Source organism: Bufo bufo, chromosome 9 (genome assembly GCF_905171765.1).
Source record: "Bufo bufo chromosome 9, aBufBuf1.1, whole genome shotgun sequence".
NCBI classification, from domain to species: Eukaryota; Metazoa; Chordata; class Amphibia; order Anura; family Bufonidae; genus Bufo; species Bufo bufo.
In genome coordinates, this window is record NC_053397.1 from 67,395,586 (window position 1) to 67,422,228 (window position 26,643).

General features: G+C 44.0%; 1 protein-coding gene across 1 annotated transcript in view; it reads left to right on the forward strand.

Annotated features, from left to right (window-relative positions):
- Window positions 1-26,643, forward strand: part of LOC120978817 (dimethylaniline monooxygenase [N-oxide-forming] 2-like) — a 131,771-nt gene that overhangs the window by 42,215 nt on the left and 62,913 nt on the right. The window contains exons 3-5 of the mRNA XM_040407181.1: window positions 8,475-8,663; window positions 15,725-15,887; window positions 23,829-23,971. Of these exons, the coding sequence (XP_040263115.1) occupies window positions 8,475-8,663; window positions 15,725-15,887; window positions 23,829-23,971 (495 nt within the window). The remainder of the gene's footprint in view (window positions 1-8,474; window positions 8,664-15,724; window positions 15,888-23,828; window positions 23,972-26,643) is intronic.

The following is a 26,643-nucleotide window of genomic DNA, read 5'->3' on the forward strand; positions in this document are numbered from 1 at the left end:
TTCACCCCAGTATGCCAAAGCCGCATTTATGGCCTAAATGTGACAGTCACTTATGCTTGTCTAATCCCAGATGTGCAGTATATTAGAGGGTTTTTTCACCCTAACCAAAAAGCTGTATTTCTGTCCTAAATGTGACAGTCACTTATGCTTGTCTAATCCCAGATGTGCAGTATATTAGAGGGTTTTTTCCCCCTAACCAAAAAGCTGTATTTGTGTCCTAAATGTGACAGTCACTTATGCATGTGTAATCCCAGATGTGCAGTATATGAGAGGCTTTTTTCACCCCAGTAACCAAAAAGCCGTATTTATGGCCTAAATGTGACAGTCATTTATGCTTGTCTAATCCCAGATGTGCAGTATATCAGAGGCTTTTTTCACCCCAGTATGCCAAAGCCACATTTATGGCCTAAATGTGACAGTCACTTATACTTGTCTAATCCCAGATGTGCAGTATATTAGAGGATTTTTTCACCCTAACCAAAAAGCTGTATTTCTGTCCTAAATGTGACAGTCACTTATGCTTGTCTAATCCCAGATGTGCAGTATATCAGAGGCTTTTTTCACCCCAGTATGCCAAAGCTGTATTTCTGGACTTGCAGACATGCAGATAGCCTATGCTGGTGCACTATCATTGCATAAAATGGCTGCCGATCATGTATTGATATTGACTAACTGAAGAAAAAAGTTCGTTTTTAGCAGTAGTTGGCTTAGGGCAGGCTTAAAAAAATTGTGCACTGCACCCACAAAACACTTTTGCTGTAGATCGCTGAGTACAAAAAACAGTTCTTGATAAGATTTCTCCCTGATCTCTCCCTCACAGCAGCTGCAGCCTCTCCCTACACTAATCCGAGCAGAGTGACGGGCGGCGCTACGTGACTCCAGTTTAAATAGAGGCTGGGTCACATGCTGCAGTTTGTCAATCACAGCCATGCCAATAGTAGGCATGGCTGTGATGGCCTTTTGGGGCAAGTAGTACGACGCTTGTTGTTGATTGGCTGCTGTGCAGCCTTTCAAAAAGCGCCATAAAAATCGGCGAACACCGAAACCGAACCCGAACTTTTACGTAAATGTTCGGGTTCGGGTCCGGGTGCCGAAAACCCTAAAGTTCGGTACGAACCCGAACTTTACAGTTCGGGTTCGCTCAACTCTAGCCAAGGCCAACAAGATAATGGGTTGAATCAAAAGGGGCATAGATGCCCGTGATAAGAACATAGTCCTACCACTTTACAAATCGCTAGTCAGACCACACATGGAGTACTGTGTACAGTTCTTTGCTCCTGTAAACAAGGCAGACATAGCAGAGCTGGAGAAGATCCAGAGGAGGGCAACTAAAGTAATAACTGGAATGGGGCAACTACAGTAGCCTAAAAGATTATCAAAATTAGGGTTATTCACTTTAGAAAAAAGACGACTGAGGGGAGATCTAATTACTATGTATAAATATATCAGGGGTCAGTACAGAGATCTATCTCATCATCTATTTATCCCCAGGACTGTGACTGTGACGAGGGGACATCCTCTGTGTCTGGAGGAAAGAAGGTTTGTACACAAACATAGAAGAGGATTCTTTACGGTAAGAGCAGTGAGACTATGGAACTCTCTGCCTGAGGAGGTGGTGATGGTGAGTACAATAAAGGAATTCAAGAGGGGCCTGGACGTATTTCTGGAGTGTAATAATATTACAGGCTATGGCTACTAGAGAGGGGTCGTTGATCCAGGGAGTTAGTCTGATTGCCTGATTGGAGTCGGGAAGGAATTTTTTATTCCCCTAAAGTGGGGAAAATTGGCTTCTACCTCACAGGTTTTTTTTTTGCCTTCCTCTGGATCAACTTGCAGAATGACAGGCCGAACTGGATGGACAAATGTATTTTTTCGGCCTTATGTGCTATGTTACTTCAATGGGGCCGGATCCGCACGTCTGTTCCACAGCCACGCCAAAAAAAAAAAAAAAAGAATATGTCCTATTCTTGTCCGTATCACGGACAATAATAGGACTGTTCTACTGAGGGCAGGATGTACTGTTTCGCAAAATGCGGAACGCACACGGCCGGTATCCGTGTCTTGCAGATCCGCAATTTATGGACCACAAAGCAGACACGGTCGTGTGCATGAGGCCTTATTGTAATATATTGCATAAAAAAATGCACATCCCCGCTGTGATCTGATGCATTTCAAATGACAAGCGGTCTTAATATACATACACTTACCCTGCTTATATATGAGGTAAGCCAGCCCACTATAGCGTGCACACAATCAGCATAAATATGATTATTTACTCAACACAGAATGACAGTTTAGCAAATAACAATACAAACATAATATTAAATATTTAGAAAGGCTCCACCAGCAAACTACTGGAGCTCAGCCTTTCAGTTACCAGCTGAAAGAAAAAGAATAAATCAATAGTAATATAGGCTGGCTCACAGTATTTTTGCATAAAATTTTATTAATGCACTAAATCAAACAAAAACTAACTTGATGTCAGCATATCAGCATACATACATGAAATGTGTAAGATAGGTATATATAGTGCGGAGCTCACGCACAAACCTAAACACTGGAGTACTCCTAAAAATAAGACCTGATGGCTAGAGTGAGTCTGCAAGAGTTATTCAATTAGACCGCTCAAATGTCCAAAACATTAAATGCTGGTTTACCGGATAGTTGGATCGGATTGCGGACCGTGCTGACTGCACAGTCTCAATCTTCACCATATATAGCATAGATGGTCAATAAACACCAATATGTTGCAATATACTGGTGTTTATTGACCATCTATGCTATATATGGTGAAGATTGAGACTGTGCAGTCAGCACGGTCCGCAATCCGATCCATATTTTATATCAAACCCAAAAGGGTATTTAAAGACATGACTTGTGTCTTCATTCAGCATTCCATAATTATCTAGTGAGGAAGGAACTTGTTTCCGAAACGCGTCTAGTGTGTACAAAGACCTGGCTATCGGTGCGGTTTTTACAAATATGCAAGAAGAGGATTTCTGCTAATCCAACTTTTCAATTTTCTTCAACCATTGGAAGACGTTATATACCGCTTTAAAAGATTCCATTTACCAACCATTGACAAGGTGGACTAAATCTGTGTTGATATATTCAACGTTGCCGAAAATACAAGGCAAACTCTGCTGTGTCTACTTCCCCTGGTCCGACAGGTTCAGGCAACTACCAACTCAGCTGCATCAGCTTCTGTCAGCCCGACGGCTCCAAGCGCCTACGTCACTAACCAGCGATTGATTGTCCAGCTGGACACGTGGGACGCTGGGGGAACGGGTCTGAAGTTTTGCTCCGCAGGAACAAGTAAGTGGAGCACTGCCGATCGGAGGAGGTGCGGTCATTATTTGCCAGATGACACCTGAATACTGAGTTTCCCTTGTGGGAGATTATAGCAAGGACGCTTTTGAACCTCTCCGGTTCCAACTATCCGGTAAACCGGCATTTAATGTTTTGGACATTTGAGCGGTCTAATTGAATAACTCTTGCAGCCTCACTCTAGCCATCAGGTCTTATTTTTAGGAGTACTTCAGTGTTTAGGTTTGTGCGTGAGCTCCGCACTATATATACACCTATCTTACACATTTCATGTATGTATGCTGATATGCTGACATCAAGTTAGTTTTTGTTTGATTTAGTGCATTAATAAAATTTTATGCAAAAATACTGTGAGCCAGCCTATATTACTATTGAACAATACAAACATATTTAAAAAGACCAGAAGCAGGAAAATAGTAAGCCTGAAGCATTAATATAAATAAAATGCAAAATATCCACTAATAAAATATCATCAGGTCCTGCAGAGAAATAAATGTTTAGTGTTAACATCATCCTGTGATGTCCTCCTTTGAATTAATGAAAAAGAAGATGGAGAATGTGCACATTCTTTTTAATACAAAGTGCAGTGAATAACAGGGATGGACCCCCAAACAGTTTAAAAAGAGTTTCCACACACGCTCTATTAGAATGCAGTTAAATGTTTATTATATCTCACATTTTTGTGTCAATTGGAGTTGAGTTGAGTATAACATTCCAGCATATAGTGCCCAAATACAGCTTTTCATGTTTCCAATAAAGGAAAAAACTAAATCTCAAAATTGTGTGGTTCTTCAAAAAGAAAGAATGTGCGACTTGATTTCAGATGTTTCGGTCCGTCCCGGACGTTTCTTAATGAGCCGCAGAGAGTATGTGAGCAGAGGCACGGGTTGCATTTGGCAACGCGGGTAAGGCAATGAAATGCAACATTTTACTGAACCTCTTTACTACTACCAGGATAAGAGTTTTACCCGCAGATAAAAGTAGGTCACTAATAAAATCCATCGACAGGTGTGTCCACGGTCTGTTGGGAATGACCAGTGGCAACAGAGACCCCGCCAGATGAGTATGAGTGACTTTAGCGTGTACACAGGTCGTGCAGGTAGACACAAAATCAATTACATCCTGGTGCAACTTCGGATGCCAGAAACGACGAGACCTTAGCTCCGAGGTTGCGCTATTACCAGGGTGCCTAGCGAGTGCAGAGTTATGGTGTTCTTCTAATATTTTAAGGTGCAAATTCAAAGGCAGAAACAACTTTTCTGGGGGGCAAGAGACCAACACCCCCCTGAACCTCCAACACCATCCCCTCCAGGTCTGAGTGTAACGCAGAGGCAACCACCCCCTTTTGTAAAATCGGCACTGGATCGTCAACATCACCCCCTCCAGGAAAACCTCGGGATAACGCATCAGCTTTGGTATTTTTTGCCCACGGATGATAGGTGATAATTTGTGTTGATCGAGCATGCTTGGCCTAACACCAGTGGCTCGAGCATCACGATGCTCGGCACATCGCGGTGTTTGGCCGAATACTTTGTGTGCTCGAAGCGCAATGCTCGAGTCTCCTCCCCGCAAGTGCGGTTAAGTACTGCCACTCACTGTAATACCATAGCCATGTTGGTTATTGGCATTACAGTGATTGGCTGGCCGGAATGACATGTGGCTTGGCTCAGTCTTAGTCAGGGAGAGCTGTAGATGGGACAGATAGTGTAGGGAAGTGAATTTTTTTTTTTTGTTAGGCAGGGTTAGTTTTAGAGACCCAAAAGTCTTTTTAAGAACTATTGTTGTGTCTGGCAGCAATATATATTTTTAGCGCAACCTACCGCTAAATTGCATGCAATTGTAGAGACCCAAAAGTAATTTTAAGGACTATTGTTGTATATGGCAGCAATATATATTTTTAGCGCAACCTGCGCTAAATAGCTTGCAATTGTTTGGTTGCTGCAGACAGCGACATTATCTGCGCTACATCTCCTGTGTAAAATGTGCGCAGCCTAAAAATATCTGTGACATCCAGTGTACTTTTTCCGTAGAAGCTGCGGACAGCAACATATCTGCGCTACATCTCCTGTTTAACATGTGCGCATACTAAAAATATGTGTGACATCCAGTGTACTTTTACCATAAACGCTGCAGACAGTGACATTACCTGCGCTACATATCCTGTGTAACGTTTGCGCTTCCTAAAAATATCTGTGACATCCAGTGTACTTTTTCAATAGACGCTGCGGACAGTGACAATACCTGCGCTACATATCCTGTATAACGTTTCCACATCCCAAATATCTGTGACATTGACTGTAATTTTTTCTTACCCGCTGGTGACAGCAGCGCCATTACCTGTGGTACCTCTCCTGTATAACGCTTCCGCATCCCAAATATCAGTGACATTGACTGTATTTTTTTCTTAGCCGCTGGTGACAGCAGCCACATTACCTGCCCTACATCTCCTGTATAACGTTAGCAGCCGATAACAGCAGCGACATTACCTGCGCTACATTTCCTATATAACGTTAGCCGCTGGTGACAGCAGCAACATTACCTGCGCTACATCTTCTGTATAATGTTAGCCGCTGGGGACAGCAGCAACATTACCTGCACTACATCTTCTGTATAAGGTTAGCCGCTGGTGACAGCAGCAACATTACCTGCACTACATCTTCTGTATAACGTTAGCCGCTGGTGACAGCAGCAACATTACCTGCGCTACATCTTCTGTATAATGTTAGCCGCTGGTGACAGCAGCGACATTACCTGCACTACATCTTCTGTATAAGGTTAGCCGCTGGTGACAGCAGCAACATTACCTGCGCTACATCTTCTGTGTAACGTTAGCCGCTGGTGACAGCAGCAACATTACCTGCACTACATTTCCTGTATAACGTTAGCCGCTGGTGACAGCAGCGACATTAACTGCGCTACATCTCCTGTATAACGTTAGCCGCTGGTGACAGCAGCGACATTACCTGCGCTACATCTATTGTATAACGTTAGCAGCTGGTGACAGCAGCGACATTACCTGCGCTACATCTTCTGTATAACGTTTGCGCATCCCAAATAGCTGTAACATTCCCTGTAATTTTTTATTAGCCGCTGGTGACAGCGACATTACTTGCGCTATATCTCCTGCATAATGTTTACACATCCTAAATATCAGTGACATTCAGTTTAATTTATTTGCGCATACACTTACAAAACCTGTGCTACTGTACGTGTGACATACTTGCAAGCATATATACCATTCAATATGCAGAAGGCGAGCAGTAAGGGACGGGGAAGTGGCCGTGCTGCTTATGGTACACGCAGATGCCGTGGCCCTGGGTGCGGTGAATGACCACATGGGGAGTGATTTATAGCGCTTTGTGATGAAATAATTTGTTACAAATCGAATTTCTTGGGGAACTTCGACGAAGCTGCCGAATTGAATTTTTCCAAACTTCGCTCATCTCTACTCACAATATTCCATTCAATTAAATGTCCTATTTCTGGGGTTTATGGCATAAAGTGAAGGGAGAAGCATATTTGCTAGAAAAGTTGGCCACATGTTGAATAATATCCTTGAGCAAAAACAAGTTTTAGGTTCAAACCTTTTACCAGCGTGCTCTATATTACAATAAATTTACAATGGGTGTAGTTTGTGGGAGAATAAATAAAACACTTGCTATACTGTAAGTGGGAGATGATGTACACTACTGTACACACCAAGACAGGGTGAAAAGTTATTGCTAAATTTACATACTTATGAAATCCTCCAAATATCTACCACAGTGCTCCACAACCAATGGCTTGGGAGCAACATGTGGCTCATGACCCTCAGCAATGTGGCTCATTAAAGGAGTTCCTGAGCTATGGTAATGCATTGACAATGACAATTTTACATCTACATTGACAATATTGCAGATGTAATCTAACCCCCAGTCATTGCTAAATTGGATGGATTAGTATTAGAGTCAAATTTAGCAATGAAATATTAATCAGCCAATGTCTACAGTTTCATGATTCTCTACTTTTAAAATGTCTCTCCTCTATTTTTTTAGCTGACGGTGGCTTATAAAGTTGTGGAATGCGTTGAATGTAGCAAGCTGTGGAAAAGCTTTAAAAACCTTGGATATTATAGTCTAAATTATGTACCCAGCTAATGTCTGACACAGGCTTGCTTATCTCCTTCTTCTAGCCTTCCACTGCAGGCATCATTATAAATAAGATTTAACTGGAGAAATGCATTACTGACTTGTTAAAGCCGATAGACATCTACACTATGCTCGTTAGTGTGGTAGGCATTCATAGAGGTCTGAGAGATCTTACACTCACAGATGAGATATTCTATCAATATTCCATAAATGCCTATAGTGGGAAGACCTCTTTAAACTGGCCAAGATTTTCATTATCAACATGGTCATCATGGATTCCACTGGAGAAGCTGCAGTGTGGCAGCCACAACTCCTTCCACCTAGGGAGACCTACGCCCACAGACCACATGCATTTCAAGATTATACCTCAGTGCAGCTGTCCAATGGAAAGGGGTTGTCCAGATTTTTTTTTAATCCCCCACCTCCAGCCATGCATGTGAAGAGATCTATACTTACCTTCTCCCCACCACCACTCCATTCCAGTTCTTTGGCTCATAAGCAGTTTTTACTCGACATCCAGTCCCCACCTTTCCACTCCCACATGGACAGGGTCTTGTGTGCCGCTACACCCAATGACTGGCCAAAAAGGTGACGTGTCCAGCATGGATGGAGTCATGACAGCACATGATCCAGCCAGTAATGACTTTATCTATGCTGAAGTTGACAGTCAAGAATCTGAAGTCCAGTAAGGACAGCCTGGGGGCCATGAAGCTGGACTGGAACAGCATTTGTGAGCAGGCAATTAGATATCTCTTCACAGATACCGAATTTGTTTGGGGGGGCAATTAAAAAACAAAAACAAATAAGGAAATCAGGAAAATTTTAATTCATTTCTGACTTCCATTTGTCAGAAATCATTAATGTTTTCACCATGAATGTAAATATTTACCCATTCAGTAATATTGATACTATGGCCTTCAGTCTCTATGCTATATCTATAACTATATATAAAAATAAATCCTTACTATATATAGTGGAAACTCATTAAAATCTGGTAATTTCCCATTTATTTACTTACAGGAAATGGTGGAGGATGGAAGAGCAAGTTTATATAGCTCTGTGGTAACCAACATTTCCAAAGAGATGATGTGTTACACAGATTTCCCAATGCCAGAAGATTTTCCAGCTTATCTGCACAATTCAAAGGTCCTGGAGTACCTAAGACTTTATGCTGAGCATTTTAGACTCCTAAAGTACATACAGTTCAAGGTAAGAGTTTTACAATGCTTCCTATTGCTGGAAATAATCTTTGAGACTAAATTAAGGTTGTCTATACACATTTTTGCCGGCCATAGAATCCAAATTGCCACAGATGGACTACACCTTAAAATAAAAAAAATACATTGCAAAGTCATGAGAAACAGACTGCAATTTAACCCACCATATTACCTAACACATAATCCACATGAGTGTTTAGAGTAAAGGTTTGGCCACATGATCAGTGTTGCGGAGCTTCACGGTATACCCTTAATATCTTCACTTAAATCCCCTTGTAGCTGAAGAAGCAGGTCAATATCCAAGAGACAATTTCCCCAGTGACTGGACGACACACAGTTTGGGAGTCAACTGACTTTACTAGGCATGCGCACCTGGTTTCAAACTGCCAACAGTCTCATTTACATACAATACATAGATTACTATGGTACAAGGAAAAGGGGGGAGGGGAAGAGGTACAGACAAGAAAGACATTCTGTAAGTGGCTAGGTTTGCCACAATGCTCCCCCAGAACCAAGCCAGCATACACAGTCTGATCCCAACGGATCGGCTTGGGGATGTCCGGAGGAGCGCTCACAGATCACTTTTCAAGTTCAGTTTGTCTGGATAACCCGTCGGCGTTGCCATTTTGCTTCCCAGGGCGGTAGTGGATGGTAAAGTCAAAAGGCTGCAGCGCCAAACTCCAGCGCAGCAGCCGGGCATTGTCTCCTGACACCCTGTTCAGCCACACCAACGGGTTGTGATCTGTGAGTAAGGAAAAGGGTTGTCCAGACAAATAGGGCTGCAGCTTTTTAAGGGCCACACCACGGCCAGACATTCTTTTTCTATGGCGGCGAAGCTTACTTCCCGGGGTAAAAGTTTTCTGCTTAAGTAAGCCACTGGATGCTCGCCGCCATCTTCTCCGACTTGGCTCAGTACTGCCCCCAATCCAAACATAGAAGCGTCTGTGTGGACGAGAAAGCGTTTAGTTGGATCAGGGGCGGCAAGTACAGGTGAATTCACAAGAGCCGTTTTTAGTTGCTGGAATGCCTGCTCACACTCTGGGGTCCAGACTACTATCTTAGGGAGATTCTTGCGGGTCAAATCGGTGAGGGGTTTGGCCAGGGTACTGTAGTTGGGTACAAATTTACGGTAGTATCCTGCGGTACCTAGGAATGCCAGTACTTGAGTTTTGATACGAGGTGTTGGCCATTTGGCTACAGCCTCTACCTTAGCTGGTTCAGGTTTTTGTTGGCCGCTCCCTACCCGGTGTCCTAGGTATTGGACTTCTGCCATCCCTATATGGCACTTACTGGGTTTCAGAGTTAATCCTGCCTCCCTAATACGGTCTAGTACGGCTCCTATGTGGGTCAGGTGTTCAGTCCAGGAGTGGCTGAAGATCGCTATATCATCTAGATAGGCGCAAGCGTACTCCTGGAACCCATCCAATAGCCGATCCACCATCCTCTGAAAAGTAGCCGGAGCGTTTTTCATCCCGAATGGCATGACCTTAAACTGGTACAGGCCAAACGGGGTGACAAACGCCGACTTAGGGATGGCGTCTTCAGCTAGGGGAATCTGCCAATACCCCTTACAAAGATCTATTGTGGTGAGGTATTGGCCCCTGGCCATTTTGTCCAGGAGCTCGTCTATCTGGGGCATAGGGTAGGCATCGGATACGGTCTTATCATTAAGCCTCCGGTAGTCTACGCAGAAGCGGGTAGTCCCATCCCGCTTCGGCATCAGAACTACTGTGGAAGCCCATGGGCTTTCAGAGTGCTCTATGACTCCTAGTTGTAGCATTTCTTCTATTTCCTTGCGCATATTATCCTTTACGGATTCAGGTATGCGGTAAGGAGGTTGGCGGAGAGGGGTCTGCCCTGGTGTTTCTACTCTGTGGGTGGCTAACGGGGTGTACCCGGGGAGATTAGAAAAAGTGGTTCCTTTTTCCCTTATTAGACTATGAGCCTGCGCCCTTTCCTGGGGACTCAGCTGTTCGCCTAACTGAACCTCTTCCAGGTCCGCTTTCTGGCCCTCTTTCTCTAGGAGGTCTGGGAGAGGTAAATTGTCCAAGTCCTCTGCGGCAGAGGGCAAATAGCGGTCACCTCTTCTATGCGCTCGTAGTAGGGCTTCAGCATGTTCACATGGAGCATGCGTCTGCCCCCTGCTCCAGCGCACGGGCCGATCACATAGGTGGTATCGCAGATTTGCTCCACCACCTTGTATGGGCCCTGCCAGGAGGCCTGCAGCTTGTCATTAGGGACTGGCCGTAGGATTAACACCTTCTGCCCGACCTGAAAGCTGCGGTCCCTGGCCCCCTTATCGTACCATCTGCGCTGTCGTTGTTGGGCCGCTTGGAGGTTAGTACGTACCGTCTCGGTCAGAGCCTCCAAGCGTTCCCTAAACTCCAGCACGTATGGGACAATAGGGGTACCATTCGTAGTTACCCCTCCCTCCCAGTGTTCTCTGATAAGGTCTAAGGGGCCCCTCACTCTCCTCCCGAACAATAAATCAAAAGGGGAGAATCCCGTGGATTCTTGGGGTACTTCCCTATAGGCAAAGAGCAAGTGGGGCAAAAACCGTTCCCAGTCTTTTTGAGTGTCTATGAACGTGCGGATCATCTGTTTAAGTGTTCCGTTAAACCGTTCACAGAGCCTGTTGGACTGGGGGTGGTAGGCGGAGTTTAAGATCGGTTTCACCCCACACACTTTCCAGAGTTGGTGGGTGACCTCTGCAGTGAACTGGGTGCCCCTATCCGATATAATCTCCTGGGGAAATCCCATACGGGAGAATATTCGCATAAGGGCATCGGCTATAGTCTCTGCATGTACGTTGGTCAACGCCACTGCCTCTGGGTATCTAGTGGCGTAGTCTACTACGGTCAAGATGTATTTCTTGCCGGAGTGACTGGGTTTCGCTAGGGGTCCTATTATGTCTACTGCTACTCGACTGAAGGGTTCTTCAATTATGGGCAGGGATCTGAGTTTGGCTTTAAAGCGATCCCCTCTCTTCCCTACCCTCTGGCAGGTATCGCATGTTTGACACTATTGTCTAATATCCTTCGAGATACCTGGCCAGAAGAAGTTCTGCGTCAGCCGATGTTTCGTTCGGCTGATTCCTAAATGCCCTGATAATGGTATATCGTGCGCGATGCGTAGCAACTCTTGTCTATACTTTCGGGGTACCACTAACTGCTTAGTGGGCACGGGTATGGACCCTGCTACTACCTTCTCTGCATAGCGGTATATGAGACCTTTGTCCCAAGCATATCTCTCTCCCTCCAACCCTCCTTGGTCCTTATTTATCCTATCTTTATATACCTGCAGGGAGGGATCTAGGGCCACCTCACTGCCAAATTCCAGGGGGGCATCCCAGGGTAGAATAGGAGGGGTGTGTGGCATATTGTTTACCTGAGCCTCAGAGTGATCGGAAGGAGCCGTGGTGCGTGCTTGCTGCCGGGTAACAACCGGGTAGGCCTCTTGGATAGTTGGTTGAGGGACAAAAGCAGAGGTGAGCTCCCCCAAGTCGTTGCACAAAATAACATCAGTGGGCAAATCCTGCATAATTCCCACCTCCACGTTTCCATGCCCTGCCCCCCCAATTCAAATGCACCTTGGCAGTGGGAACTTTGTAAATTGCTCCCTCTGCCACCCGTACAGCTACACAGTCTCCGGTGAGGGTGTGCTTAGGCACCAAATGATTTCGGACCAGGGTTAACGTGCCCCCAGAGTCACGTAATCCTTGTATATTCTTCCCCTCCATGTGTACCACCTGGCGGTGCCCTTGGCGGTTGTCTGAGGCAGCTTGTATGGGGTTTACCTCGTGTAGGATCCCCAGAGGCTCTTCTATTGAGGTGACTGTGGATGTTGGGAGCACAGATTCTCTTTGGCAGCAGTGTACTGCAGCCCGATTGGGGGGAGGAGGACCCTGGTGGTTCCAGTTCTGGCGAGGTCGGTTACATGGGCAGTCTCTCTGGATGTGCCCCTGTTGGTTGCAGGTGTGGCAGCGGATCGGTGGTCGGGTATTGTACCTAGGAGGGTACGGGTTGTGACTCGCGGCTGGTCGTGGGTGAGCCAAGGTAGTCACTGCTGGCAGAGGGGTGGTAGATCCATACGTGGTCCAGTGTGGTGTGCGTTGATCTCGCCTGGTGTCTTGGAACTCGTCAGCTAGCTTGGCTGCCTCTGGTAGGGTACGGGGTTTGCGATCTCGTACCCAATTTTGAAGTTCTGTGGTTAGTCCATTAAAAAACTGCTCCATTACTATTAACTGGAACATCTCTTCCATAGTGGTGACCCGTGCCGCTTCCATCCACCCCTTGGCGGCTCGCTGTAGTCGGTGTGCCCATTCAGTGTGTGAGTCTTTTGTTTGTTTCTTGATGTCCCGGAATTTGAGTCGGTATGCCTCAGAGGTAATGGCATACCGTGCTAGGATGGCTTGTTTGACTTTGTGATAATTCCTGATGTCTTCGTCTGGGACGGTCCGGTATGCCTCTGCGGCGCGGCCTGACAATCTACCAGCCAGCAGGGGTACTTGGTCGGCTGGGCTGATGTCGTGTAGCTGGCACAACCTTTCGAAATCCTGTAGGTATTCGTCAATATCACTTTCTCCTTCTGTGTAATTTATAAAAGCTTGGTAGGGAATCTTAGCTTTTCCCTGGGTAGTGCTGGTGGGCGCTGGGGCTCCTTCCCTGACTCGCTGAATAGCGTTTTGCTTCGCTACAATGTACTCATGTACATCTGCTATCAGTCTTTCCAGTGTCTCCATGGAGGGGGTGTTTGGGTAAAAAGCTAACCTGCTGTTGAGCTCTCTTGTAAATTCTGTTGGCTCTGTCTCCTGTGGAGCTGCTGCAGTGGTCGCTCTGTCCCCCTCCATGAGTTCGGCCACAAGAGTAGCTATAGTTTTGTTGCTGGCTATTCTTCCCCTTGCTTCCAATAATTCCTTTAACGTAGTTCGTTTCAATGTTGTATAATTCGTCTCCATTCACCGTTCGTTCGAATGACTGCACATATTCTCGAACTCCGGTATATCCGAATGGCTGTTTCAACGAACTGCTGCTTTGCTGTGCTGCAAGGCTTGTATCCCACCGCTGCCACCAATTGTTGCGGAGCTTCACGGTATACCCTTAATATCTTCACTTAAATCCCTTGTAGCTGAATAAGCAGGTCAATATCGAAGAGACAATTTCCCTAGTGACTGGACGACACACAGTTTGGGAGTCAACTGACTTTACTAGGCATGCGCACCTGGTTTCAAACTGCCAACAGCCTCATTTACATACAATACATAGATTACTATGGTACAAGGAAAAGGGGGGAGGGGAAGAGGTACAGACAAGAAAGACATTCTGTAAGTGGCTAGGTTTGCCACAATCAGGTTTCCGGATGCAGTTTTAGAAGCCTAAGGCCTTTTTCAAACGGGCGAGTCTTCTTTGCGGGTGCAATGCGTGAGGTGAACGCATTGCACCCCCACTGAATCCGGACCCATTCATTTCTAGGGGGCTGTGCACATGAGCGGTGATTTTCACGCATCACTTGTGCGTTGCGTGAAAATTGCAGCATGCTCTATATTCTGCGTTTTTAGGATGCGGATGCGGAGCGATTTTTACGCATGGTTGCTAAGGAGACGATCGGGATGGGGACCCAATCTTTATTAATTTCCCTTATAACATGGTTATAATGGAAAATAATAGCATTCTTAATACAGAATGCTTAGTAAAATAGGGATGGAGGGGTTAAAAAATAATAAACAAATTTAACTTACCCCATCCACTTGGTCGCGTAGCGGATCTCCTCTTCTTTCTTCAGGACCTGGGTAAAGGACCTTTGATGACGTCACTGCGCTCATCACATGGTCCATCACATGGTCCATCACATGGTCCATCACCATGGTGGCTGAGCTTTTCTTTACCTCGAACAAAAATTCAGTTGGCCACCCCAGCCCTATATCTAAAAATTATGGACACTGCCAGACCTCATCTATACAACTATTACACCTGCCTTATCCTATTACAACTGATACAGTCTCCTTTATGAAACCTGGTATCATTGGAATCAATGGCTGTAAAAGTGAATCCAGCTATTCTGACATCCTTTCTGAAAAGGATCCAATGCCCGCCACTATAGGTCTCAGTGGCGGAGGAAACGAGCCCTTATGGATTTCAGGTAAGGCATGGAAGTCAGGGATGACCGGATTTAACACGAATATGTAATCACGTTCTTTTTTAGTCAGAAATCCTGACTCCATTCCTAGGGTTAAAATTCTACCAAGTTCTACTTGAAAAGAGGGGAGGGGGTTACTCCTCAGCTCAGCGTATATTGCGTTATTCTGTAACATAGTAGAGACCTGTGTCTTATACACTGAGATGTCTAGAACAACTACCGCTCCACCCTTATCTGCGTTTTTTATAATCAGGTCATCCCTGTCTTCCAAAACCCGCAATGCCTTTTTTTCTTCAGCAGACAAATTTATCCGCCGTGTACCTTTGCGAACACCTGATTGTACCTGACCTATTACCTTGTCATTCAGGGCACAAAGGTCCCTTTCAACAAGTTCTTGGAAGCGGTCCAAAGCTGGCGACCTGGACTGCAGGGGATAAAAATCCCTATTGCTAGTTTTGAACAATAATGATTTATTAACCAGTTCATGGTCAGCCGGCTTGGTAGGCATCTCCTGTAAAGAAGCTGAATGCATAAGTTCAATCAAATTAATCGAACTACAAATAGGTACAACATCAGTATCGAATAAAGGGGTAACTATAACTGTCTTGCTAAAAGGATTATCATCTACCAGTATTATAATAGTCATACATATAAATGTTACAATACATTAGCTTTAATATAAAAGGAATCAAAACTTTATATTGTATGGTGTGTGCTGGTTCTGCAGTGTCTGATAGGCCTGAATTAGAATATAACAATTTTGACTAATACAGCTTTTTTGGACCATAGTAACTCATCACGTTTCATGTTCTTATAAACGTGTTTCAATCATCAGAATTAGATTTCTAATACTAAGGTTATAATTTTCTTAGCTAGCAATTTCCAACCAACAGTGTTATTATTTCTGATTTCTTCAAGACTGAAGTTTGCATTGTGACAAGGAGTCCAGATTACTTCAAGACAGGTCAATGGGAGGTCATAACAAAGAAGAGTGGTGTAAAGAAGGAGGAGTGCTTTGATGCTGTTTTGGTCTGCAATGGCCATCACGTGGATCCATATTTACCTTTAGAGTCTTTCCCGGGTAAGTGACTAGGACACAGCTGTTAACATGCCACATCTCTGTACTGGTCCATGTTTCTGAGAATTTATACATTTTGTTGCTTCTCCCATTTACCGGTAATTGTTTCTATCTATGAAACTGGTAATGTGTAAGCGACAGTGCTACAATCTGATTTATTTAATTGCTTTCAATAGTAGAACACATGAAACATGCAAGTCTACAGTCAGGTCCATAAATATTGGGACATCGACACAATTCTAACATTTTTGGCTTTATACACCACCCCAGTGGATTTGAAATTAAACAAACAAGATGTGCTTTAACTGCAGACTGTCAGCTTTAATTTGTGGGTATTTACATCCAAATCAGGTGAACGGTGGAGGAATTACAACAGTTTGCATATGTGCCCTCCCACTTGTTAAGGGACCAAAAGTAATGGGACAGAATAATAATCATAAATCAAACTTTCACTTTTTAATACTTGGTTGCAAATCCTTTGCAGTCAATTACAGCCTGAAGTCTGGAACGCATAGACATCACCAGATGCTGTGTTTCATCCCTGGTGATGCTCTGCCAGGCCTCTACTGCAACTGTCTTATGTTCCTGCTTGTTTTCGGGGCATTTTCCCTTCAGTTTTGTCTTCAGCAAGTGAAATGCATGCTCAATCGGATTCAGGTCCGGCGATTGACTTGGCCATTGCATAACGTTCCACTTCTTTCCCTTAAAAAATTCTTCGGTTGCTTTCGCAGTATGCTTTGGGTAATTGTCTATCTGAACTGGGAAGCGCCGTCCAATGAGTTCTGAAGCATTTGGCTGAATATGAGCAGATAATATTGCCCGAAACACTTCAGAATTCATCCTGCTGCTTTTGTCAGCAGTCACATCATCAATAAATACAAGAGAACCAGTTCCATTGGCAGCCATACATGCCCACGCCATGAAACTACCATCACCATGCTTCACTGATGAGGTGGTATGCTTAGGATCATGAGCAGTTCCTTTCCTTCTCCATACTCTTCTCTTCCCATAACTCTGGTACAAGTTGATCTTTGTCTCATCTGTCCATAGGATGTTGTTCCAGAACTGTGAAGGCTTTTTTAGATGTCGTTTGGCAAACTCTAATCTGGCCTTCCTGTTTTTGAGGCTCACCAATGGTTTACATCTTGTGGTGAACCCTCTGTATTCACTTTGGTGAAGTCTTCTCTTGATTGTTGACTTTGACACACATACACCTACCTCTTGGAGAGTGTTCTTGATCTGGCCAACTGTTGTGAAGGCTGTTTTCTTCGCCAGGGAAATAATTCTTCAGTCATTCAGCACCGCTGTTTTCTGTTGTCTTCCGGGTCTTTTGGTGTTGCTGAGCTCACCGGTGCGTTCCTTCTTTTTAAGAATGTTCCAAACAGTTGTTTTGGCCAGGCCTAATGTTTTTGCTATCTCTCTGATGGGTTTGTTTTGTTTTTTCAGCCTAATGATGGCTTGCTTCACTGATAGTGACAGCTCTTTGGATCTCATCTAGAGAGTTGACAGCAACAGATTCCAAATGCAAATAGCACACTTGAAATGAACTCTGGACCTTTTATCTTGTTATTGTAATTGGGATAATGAGAGAATAACACACACCTGGCCAGCTAACAGCTGATAAGCCAGTTGTCCCATTACTTTTGGCCCCCTAACAAGTCGGAGGCACATATGCAAACTGCTGTAATTCCTACACCGTTCACCTGATTTTGGATGTAAATACCCTCAAATTAAAGCTGACAGTCTGCAGTTAAAGCACATCTTGTTTGTTTCATTTCAAATCCATTGTGGTGGTGTATAGAGCCAAAAATGTTAGAATTGTGATAATGTCCCAATATATATGGACCTGACTGTATATGCATGGGCCTACATTAAAAAATACAGGCTACCCACAGGGCACCAATGTCCCAACGTAAACATTTCTGAACCACAAAGAAGGTCTATAGTAGTTGTGTGACTCCTACTTGGGGCTACATAACTTATTAAAGGGCATCTGTCAGCAGATTTGTACCTTTGAAACTGGCTGACCAGTTACATATGCGCTTGGGAGCTGAAGGCATCTGTGTTGGTCCCATGTTCATGTGTTCCTGCGTTGGTGAGAAAAATGATGTTTTAATATAAGTAAATGAGCCTCTAGGAGCAACAGGGGTGTTGCCATTACACCTCGATGCTCTTCTCTCTCTGCAACTTTCGCGCCCCCTGCACTTTACGCGATAGGGCCTGACGTGATGATTTTTTCAATGACTGGTCCTGTTAATCAAAGTGCGGAGGACACGGCAGTTGTGGAGAGAGCAGAGCTTCCAGGAGTAACGGCAAGTACACGCTGCTCCAAGAGGCTTATTTGCATATATTAAAACACTATTTTTCTGAGCAATGTGGGCACATTTGAACATGGGACCAACACAGATTCCTTTAGATGCCAAGTGTACATGCAACAGATCAGGCAGTTTAATAGGTATCTGCTGACAGATGCCATTTGGTACTCTCTTATATGTAGGTTACTGTTAAGGGGGCAGGGTGCTGTGGAGGTCACTGTTAAGTGGGCAGGGTGCTGCCGAAGTCACATTTTAAGCGGCGGGGCACTGTGGGTTGGTCATTGTTAAGGGGGTGGGCTGCTGTGGAGGTCAATGTTGAGGGGGTGGGGCCCTGTGAATGTGACTGTTAAGGGAGTGGTCTGCTTTGTAGGATCACTGTTAAAGGGATGGGGTGCATTTTAAGGGAGCGGTGCGCTGTGGAGGTCACTGTTACAGGGGTGAGCTGCTGTGGAGGGTCACTGTTAAGGGGGCAGGGTGCTGTGGGCAGGAAGTTATGGGGAGATCACTGTTAAGGGGTTGAGATACTGTGGAGGTCAATGTTAAGGGGGCATAGCCCTGTGGAGGTCACTGTTAAGGGGGCAGATTGCTGTGGAGGTCACATTTTAAAGGGAGCAGGGCGTTGTGAAGGTGACTATTAAGAGGGGGATGATGTGAAGGACACTGTTAAAGGGAAGGGCTGCTATGGAGGTCACTGTTAAGGGGGTGGGCTACTGTATAGGTCACTTTTAAGGGGACGGGCTACTGAGGAGGTCACTGTTAAAGGAGCGGGCTGCTCTTCAGGTCACTATTAAGGGGGCAGGGTCCTGTGGAAGTCACTTTTATGGGGGTGGGGCGCTGGGGAGGTCAATGCTACTTACAAATTAACCCCTTAGCGCAAAACGCTGTGCATGTATGGCGGCGGATGCTGTGCCAGATTGCATTCCGCAGTACATGCACGGCGGGCTGATCAGGCGAGTGCAGTAGCTGTGCCCGCTTGATCACTGCGGGGGCCGGCAATCCCTGGTAGCTGGGCCCCTGCTGTATCCGCCGACATCGCTGTTTACAGCGATGCCGGCGGATTAATCCCTTCTATGCAACGGTCAGCGCTGACTGCGACATAGAAGTGGTTAGCGGCGGGTGATGGAGCGCATCGGGTCCCCGCGCTGCTGTGGCTTGGACCCAATGTGTGACAAGGCAGCCTGATGCCGTGCAGAGGCTGCCCAATGCCTTGCACGGCATTGGGACCTGCCTTCTACAGGTGCCCAGGAGATCCAGCCTCAGGCTGCGTCTCCTAGGCAACCTGTTAGTGTATTACTCTGTAATACACTAACAGGCAATGTATTACAATACAATACAGATGTATTGTAATGCATTGCAGAGGGGATCAGACACCAAAAAGTTGAAGTCCCAGAGTGGGACAGAAATAAAGTTTTAACAAAAAGGTAAAAAAAGTGTTTTCAATAAAAAAAAAAAAGTTTCAAGTTAAAAAAAGATTTAAAAAAATGCCCATCTCCCCTGATTTTAAAATAAAAAATAGAAAAAAAAAGATAAAACACACATATTAGGTATAGCCGCATCCGTAACGACCGGGTCTATAAATATATTACATGATACACCCCGTCCGATAGACACCATAAAAAAAAAATGTGTAAAAAAAGCCATTTTTGTCACCTTACATCACAAAAAGTGCAACACCAAGCGATCAAAGAGGCGTATGCTCCCCAAAATAGTACCAATATAACAGTCATCTCATTCTGCAAAAAATTAACCCCTACTTAGGACAATCGCCAAAAAAATAAAAAAAACTATGGCTCTCAGACTATGGAGACACTAAAACATGATTTTTTTTGTTTCAAAAATGCATTTATTGTGTTAAATGTAAAAAAAAAATTAAATGTATAGATATTAAGTATTGCCGCGTCCGTAACAACCTGCTATATAAAAATACCACATGACCTAACCCCTCAGATGAACACCGTAAAAAAAAAAACGGTGTCAAATAAGCTATTTTTTTGTCACCTTACATCACAAACAGTGTAATAGCAAGCGATCAAAAAGTCATACGCACCCCAAAACCATCATCTCATCCTGCAAAAATTATACCCTACCTAAGACAATCGCTTAAAAAATTTAAAAAACTATGGCTCTCAGACTATGGAGACACTAAAACATGATTTTTTTTGTTTCAAAAATGCATTTATTGTGTTAAATGTAAAAAAAAAATTAAATGTATAGATATTAAGTATTGCCGCGTCCGTAACAACCTGCTATATAAAAATACCACATGACCTAACCCCTCAGATGAACACCGTAAAAAAAAAAACGGTGTCAAATAAGCTATTTTTTTGTCACCTTACATCACAAACAGTGTAATAGCAAGCGATCAAAAAGTCATACGCACCCCAAAACCATCATCTCATCCCGCAAAAATTATACCCTACCTAAGACAATCGCTTAAAAAATTTAAAAAACTATGGCTTTCAGACTATGGAGACACTAAAACGTGATTTTTTTTTTTGTTTCAAAAATGATATTAGTGTATAAAGCTTAAATAAAAAAAAGTATACATATTAGGTATCGCTGCATCCGTAACAACCTTTTCTATAAAAATATCACATTATTTAACCCCTCAGGTGAACACCGTAAAAAAAAAAAAAAAAAAATATGGTATCAAAAAGCCATTTTGTAACCTTACATCACAAAAAGTGTAATGGCAAGTGGTCAAAAAGTCATATGCACCCCAAAATAGTGCCAATCAAACAGTCACCTCATCCCGCAAAAATGCTACCCTGGCTAAGAAAATCGCTCAAAAAATTAAAAAATATATGGCTCTCAGAATATGGAGACACTAAGGCCTCTTTCACACGGGCGAGTATTCCGCGCGGATGCGATGCGTGAGGTGAACGCATTGCACCCACACTGAATACCGACCCATTCATTTCTATGGGGCTGTTCACATGAGCGGTGATTTTCACGCATCACTTGTGCGTTGCGTGAAAATCGCAGCATGCTCTATATTCTGCGTTTTTCACGCAAAGCAGGCCCCATAGAAGTGAATGGGGTTGCGTGAAAATCGCAAGCATCCGCAAGCAAGTGCGGATGCGGTGCGATTTTCACGCACGGTTGCTAGGAGACGATCGGGATGGAGACCCGATCATTATTATTTTCCCTTATAACATGGTTATAAGGGAAAATAATAGCATTCTGAATACAGGATGCATAGTAAAATAGCGCTGGAGGGGTTAAAAAAAACTAATAATAATTTAACTCACCTTAGTCCACTTGATCGCGCTGCCGGCATCTCCTTCAGTCTCCTTCTATGCTGGTTGTAGGAACAGGACCTGTGGTGACGTCACTCCGGTCATCACATGATCCATCACATGATCTTTTACCATGGTGATGGATCATGTGATGGACCATGTGACGACCGGAGTAACATCACCACAGGTCCTGTTCCTACAATCAGCATAGAAGGAGACAGAAGGAGATGCCGGCAGCGCGATCAAGTGGACTAAGGTGAGTTAAATTTAATTTTTATTTTTTTAACCCCTACAGCGCTATTTTACTATGCATTCTGTATTCAGAATGCTATTATTTTCCCTTATAACCATGTTATAAGGGAAAATAATACAATCTACAGAACACCGATCCCAAGCCCGAACCTCTGTGAAGAAGTTCGGGTTTGGGTACCAAACATGCGCGATTTTTCTCACGCGAGTGCAAAATGCATTACAATGTTTTGAACTCGCGCGGAAAAATCGCGCGTGTTCCCGCAACGTACCCGCACATTTTCCCGCAACGCCCGTCTGAAAGAGGCTTAATACATGATTTTTTTGTTTGTTTCAAAAAAGATATTATTGTGTAAAACTTAAATAAATAAAAAAAGTATACATATTAGGTATTGCCACATCTGTAATGACCTGCTCTATAAAAATATCACATGGCCTAACCCCTCAGGTGAACACTGTAAAAAAATAAAAATAAAACGGTATCAAAAAAGCCATTTTTTTGTCACCTTACATCACACAAAGTGTAATACCAAGCGATCAAAAAGTCATAAGCACCCCAAAATTCTACCAATCAAACTGTCATCTCATCCCGCCAAAAATGAGCCCCTATATAAGACAGTCGCCCAAAAAAAAAAAAAAAACTATGGCTTTCAGAATATGGCTATGGCTTTTCAAATTTTTTTTCAAAAATTCTTTATTATGTAAAACTGAAACAAACAAAAAAAAGTACTCATATTTAGTATTGTCGTGTCCATAACAACCTGCTCTATAAAAATAGCTCATGATCTAACCTGTCAGATGAACGATGTAAATAACAAAAAATAAAAACAGTGCTAAAACAGCCTCACAAAAAGTGTAATATAAAGCAACCAAAAATCATATGTACCCTAACATAGTACCAACAAAATTGCCACCCTATCCCGTAGTTTCCAAAATGGGGTCACTTTTTTGGAGTTTCTACTCTAGGGGTGCATCAGGGGGGCTTCAAATGGGACATGGTGTCAAAAAACCAGTCCAGCAAAATATGCCTTCCAAAAACCATTTGGCGTTCCTTTCCTTCTGCGCAATGCTGTGTGCCCGTACAGCAGTTTACAACCACATATGGGGTGTTTCTGTAAACTACAGATTAAGGGCCATAAATACTTAGTTTTGCTTGGCTGTTAACCCTTGCTTTGTAACTGGAAAAAATGTATTAAAATTGAAAATCTGCCAAAAAGTGAAATTCTGAAATTTCATCTCTAGTTTCCATTAATTCTTGTGGAAAACCTAAAGGGTTAACAAAGTTTGTAAAATCAGTTTTGATTACCTTGGGGGGTGTAGTTTGTAAAATGGGGTCATTTTTTGGGTGGTTTCTATTATGTAAGCCTCACAAAGTGACTTCCGACCTGAACTGGTCCTGAAAAAGTGGGTTTTACAAAATTTCTGTCATGAGAAATAACGTTATGTAGCTGACTGACATTAGCAATGTGCTAATGTCAGCAGTACATAATAGTATGCTTTATAACTCCCTGCCTGCCGCCGTTCTCTTAAAATAAAGACTTTTAAAATATGCTAATGAGCCTCTAGATGCTACTGGGGCGTTGCTTTAGCAGTAAAGGACGCATTCCTGCTGCCGACATACTCACTGCGCCTGCGCCGAAGGAAGGAAGCAGGCACCAGGAGCGCATACTTCACTCACTGCGCCTGCGCCGAATACTCAACGGCAAGGCACAGGCGCGGGATTTACGTGATGATGACGAGAACTCGACAGTCAATCAACGGGACCTGGGCGTGCCAAAGGGTGAGTAGACCGAGCCTCTAGGTGCTGAAGCAACGCCCTAGTAGCACCTAGAGGCTTATTAGCATATTTTAAAAGTCTTTATTTAACGGCAGCAGGCAGGGAGTTATAAAGCACACTGTTATGTACTGCTGACATTAGCACATCGCTAATGTCAGTCAGCTACATAACGTTATTACTGATGACAGAAACCCTTTAAGGTGAAAAAAAGCCCGGTCCTTAAGGGGTTAATAAAAGAAACAAAAACACTATAAAATAAAAGGTCCTGAGTTCTGTTACAAAGGTTTGATTAATCATCGACAAGAGTTATTACAAAATGTTTTTTCTTCTTTGGACTGACTTTAATTTTCTGTACTGCTGTCAGGTATTGATAAATTTAAAGGATGTTACATCCACAGCCGGTTTTATAAGAAATCTGAAGATTATTGTGGGAAAACTGTATTGATCGTAGGAATTGGGAATTCAGCAGGAGACATTGCTGTGGAAATTAGTGGCATAGCTAAGCAGGTAAACTCTCTACTTTCCATAACTCGATCATATTTTGTAAACATAGGAAACAACAGATTAATGAACCTGACTTCTGACCTCCTGACCAACCATTTTGGTTTTGCAGAGTACAGTTTGAGGAAGTACTGGTGACACATGAAAAAAAAACATGCAATCAGCTTTTCTATAATAACAAAGGTGACCACGCTGGAGGTTGAGGGTCCTATGCAAGAACAGGAAAGTGTTCTCGATTAGGGCAATGTTTCTTTAAGAAGGCCTGAGTGTTTTATAGTTCTGTGCTCTGAAATAACTCGTTGTGCCACAAAAGTGGCTTTAAAAAGTCCCAAGCTGTGTGTTTGTGACTTTTTAAATGCAACTTTTTTAAAATAGTTGGAAGTGCCTCTATTTACGTCACTTTCTTTACTTTTCTAAAAGGGGCATGGCAAAGATGAGAAAGTGGCGTGACTAACATCCAAAACAAATTTATCTTCATTTACACCAGTTTTCTGGTGCAAATAAAGCAGAATTCTACAGCAGCTCTGAACTGTTGTACATTTCTGTTAAGGCGCACGTACTGCTAGAGTATGCGCCTAATTTATTATTTATTATTATTGTTATTATTATTATTATTTATTATTAAAGCACCATTCATTCCATAGCGCTGTACATATGAAAAGAGGTATACATACATAATACAGACAATTGCACTAATCATAAACAAGACGAGTTACAAACTGGTACAGAAGGAGAGAGGGCCCTGCCAGTGAGGGCTTACAATCTACATGGTATGGGAGAAGGACACAGTAGGTGCGGGTGAAGTTGGTCATGGCGGTATAGAGGCAGCAGAGTCACTGGTTGTAGGCTTGTCTGAAGAGGTGGGTTTTCAGGTTTCTTTTGAAGAATTCCACTGTAGGTGAGAGTCTGATATGTTGGGGTAGCAAGTTCCAGAGTATGGGGGATGCATGGGAGAAATCTTGGAGTCTATTGTGAGAAGAGGCGATAAGAGGAGAGGAGAGGAGAGAAGGAGGTCTTGTGAGAATCAGAGAGTGCGTGTGGGGATGTATCGGGAAAGTAGCTCAGAGATGTAGGGAGGGGACAGGTTATGGACGGCCTTGTATGTATTTGTTAGTACTTTGAAGTGAATTCGCTGGGCAATGGGGAGCCAGTGAAGTGATTGGCAGAGGGGACAGTCAGAGGAGTAATAGGGTAAGAGGTGGATTAGTCGGGCAGCAGAGTTGAGGATAGATTGGAGGGGTGCGAGAGTGCTAGATGGAAGGCCACAGAGGTGAGTGTTGCAGTAGTCTAGGCGGGAGATGATGAGGGCATGTACAAGCATTTTGGCAGATTAAAAGTTAAGGAGTTGGAGGCGGCAGGTGGTGGAAAGGGCTTGGATGTGCGGTCAGAAGGAAAGGGTAGAATCCAAGGTCACTCCAAGTCAGCGGACTTGGTTGACCGGGGAGAGTGTGCAGCCATTGATCGTGATAGATAGGTCTGTTGGGGGGGTTGAGCAAGATGGGGAAAGATGATGAATTCTGTTTTATCCATGTTAAGTTTTAGAAAGCGAAAGGCGAAAAAGGATGATATAGAAGATAGACATTGTGGGATTCTTGATAGTAAGGTGGTGATGTCTGGACCAGAGAGGTAGATTTGTGTTTCATCAGCATAAGAGTGATACTGAAAGCCGTAGGACTCTATGAGCTGTCCCAGGCCAAAAGTGTAGATAGAGAAGAGCAGGGGTCCTAGGACAGAGCCTTGTGGGACACCAACAGAGAGGGAATGAGACGAGGAGGTGGTGCGGTAGTAAGAGATGCAAAACGTCTGGTCTGTGAGGTATGATGTGATCAAGGAGAGGGCCAGGTCAGTGATGCCAAGAGATGAGAGAGTTTGTAACAGAAGGGAATGTTCAATAGTGTCGATGGCAGAGGACGGGTCAAGGAGAAGGAGGACAGAGTATTGTTTCTTGGTTTTGGCTGTTAGTAGGTCATTGGTGACTTTGGTGGCGCAGTCTCAGTCGAGTGGTGGGTTCGGAAGCCAGATTGTAGGCGGACAAAGAGGGAGCAGGAGGAGAGGTGAGAGGACAGTTCAGAATGGACATGTTGTTCAAGTAGCTTTGAGGCATACGGAAGAAGTGATATGGGGCGATAACTGGACAAAGAAGATGGGTCAAGTGAAGGCTTTTTGAGGATGGGTGTAATGGTAGCATGTTTAAAAGCAGAGGGGAAGACACCAGAGGTTAGTGATAGGTTGAAGAGATGAGTTAGGGCTGGGATAAACACTGTGGTGAGGTTAGGGATGAGGTGGGATGGGATTGGGTCAAGTGCACAGGTGGTCAGATGAGATCTGGACAGTAGAGTGAAGAGTTTTTCTTCTGTAATGGTGGAGAAGCGGGTTTTGGGAGAAGAGGACCGAGCAGTTGTGTAGAGGGTCTGTGGGGACTGTCTAGTGAAGCTTTCTCTGATGTTGACTATCTTTTGTTTGAAGTATTTGGCAAAGTCCTCGGCTGAGAAGAGAGGAGCGGGTGGGGGCGCTGGGGGACAGAGAAGGGAGTTAAAAGTGTTGAAAAGTTGTTTAGGGCTGTGGGACAGGGAAGATATGAGAGATGAGAAGTAGGCCTGTTTTGCATCAGCGAGTGAGGATTTGAATATGAGGAGGGATTGCTTGTATGAGGAGGGATTGCTTCCAGCAGCCCTGGA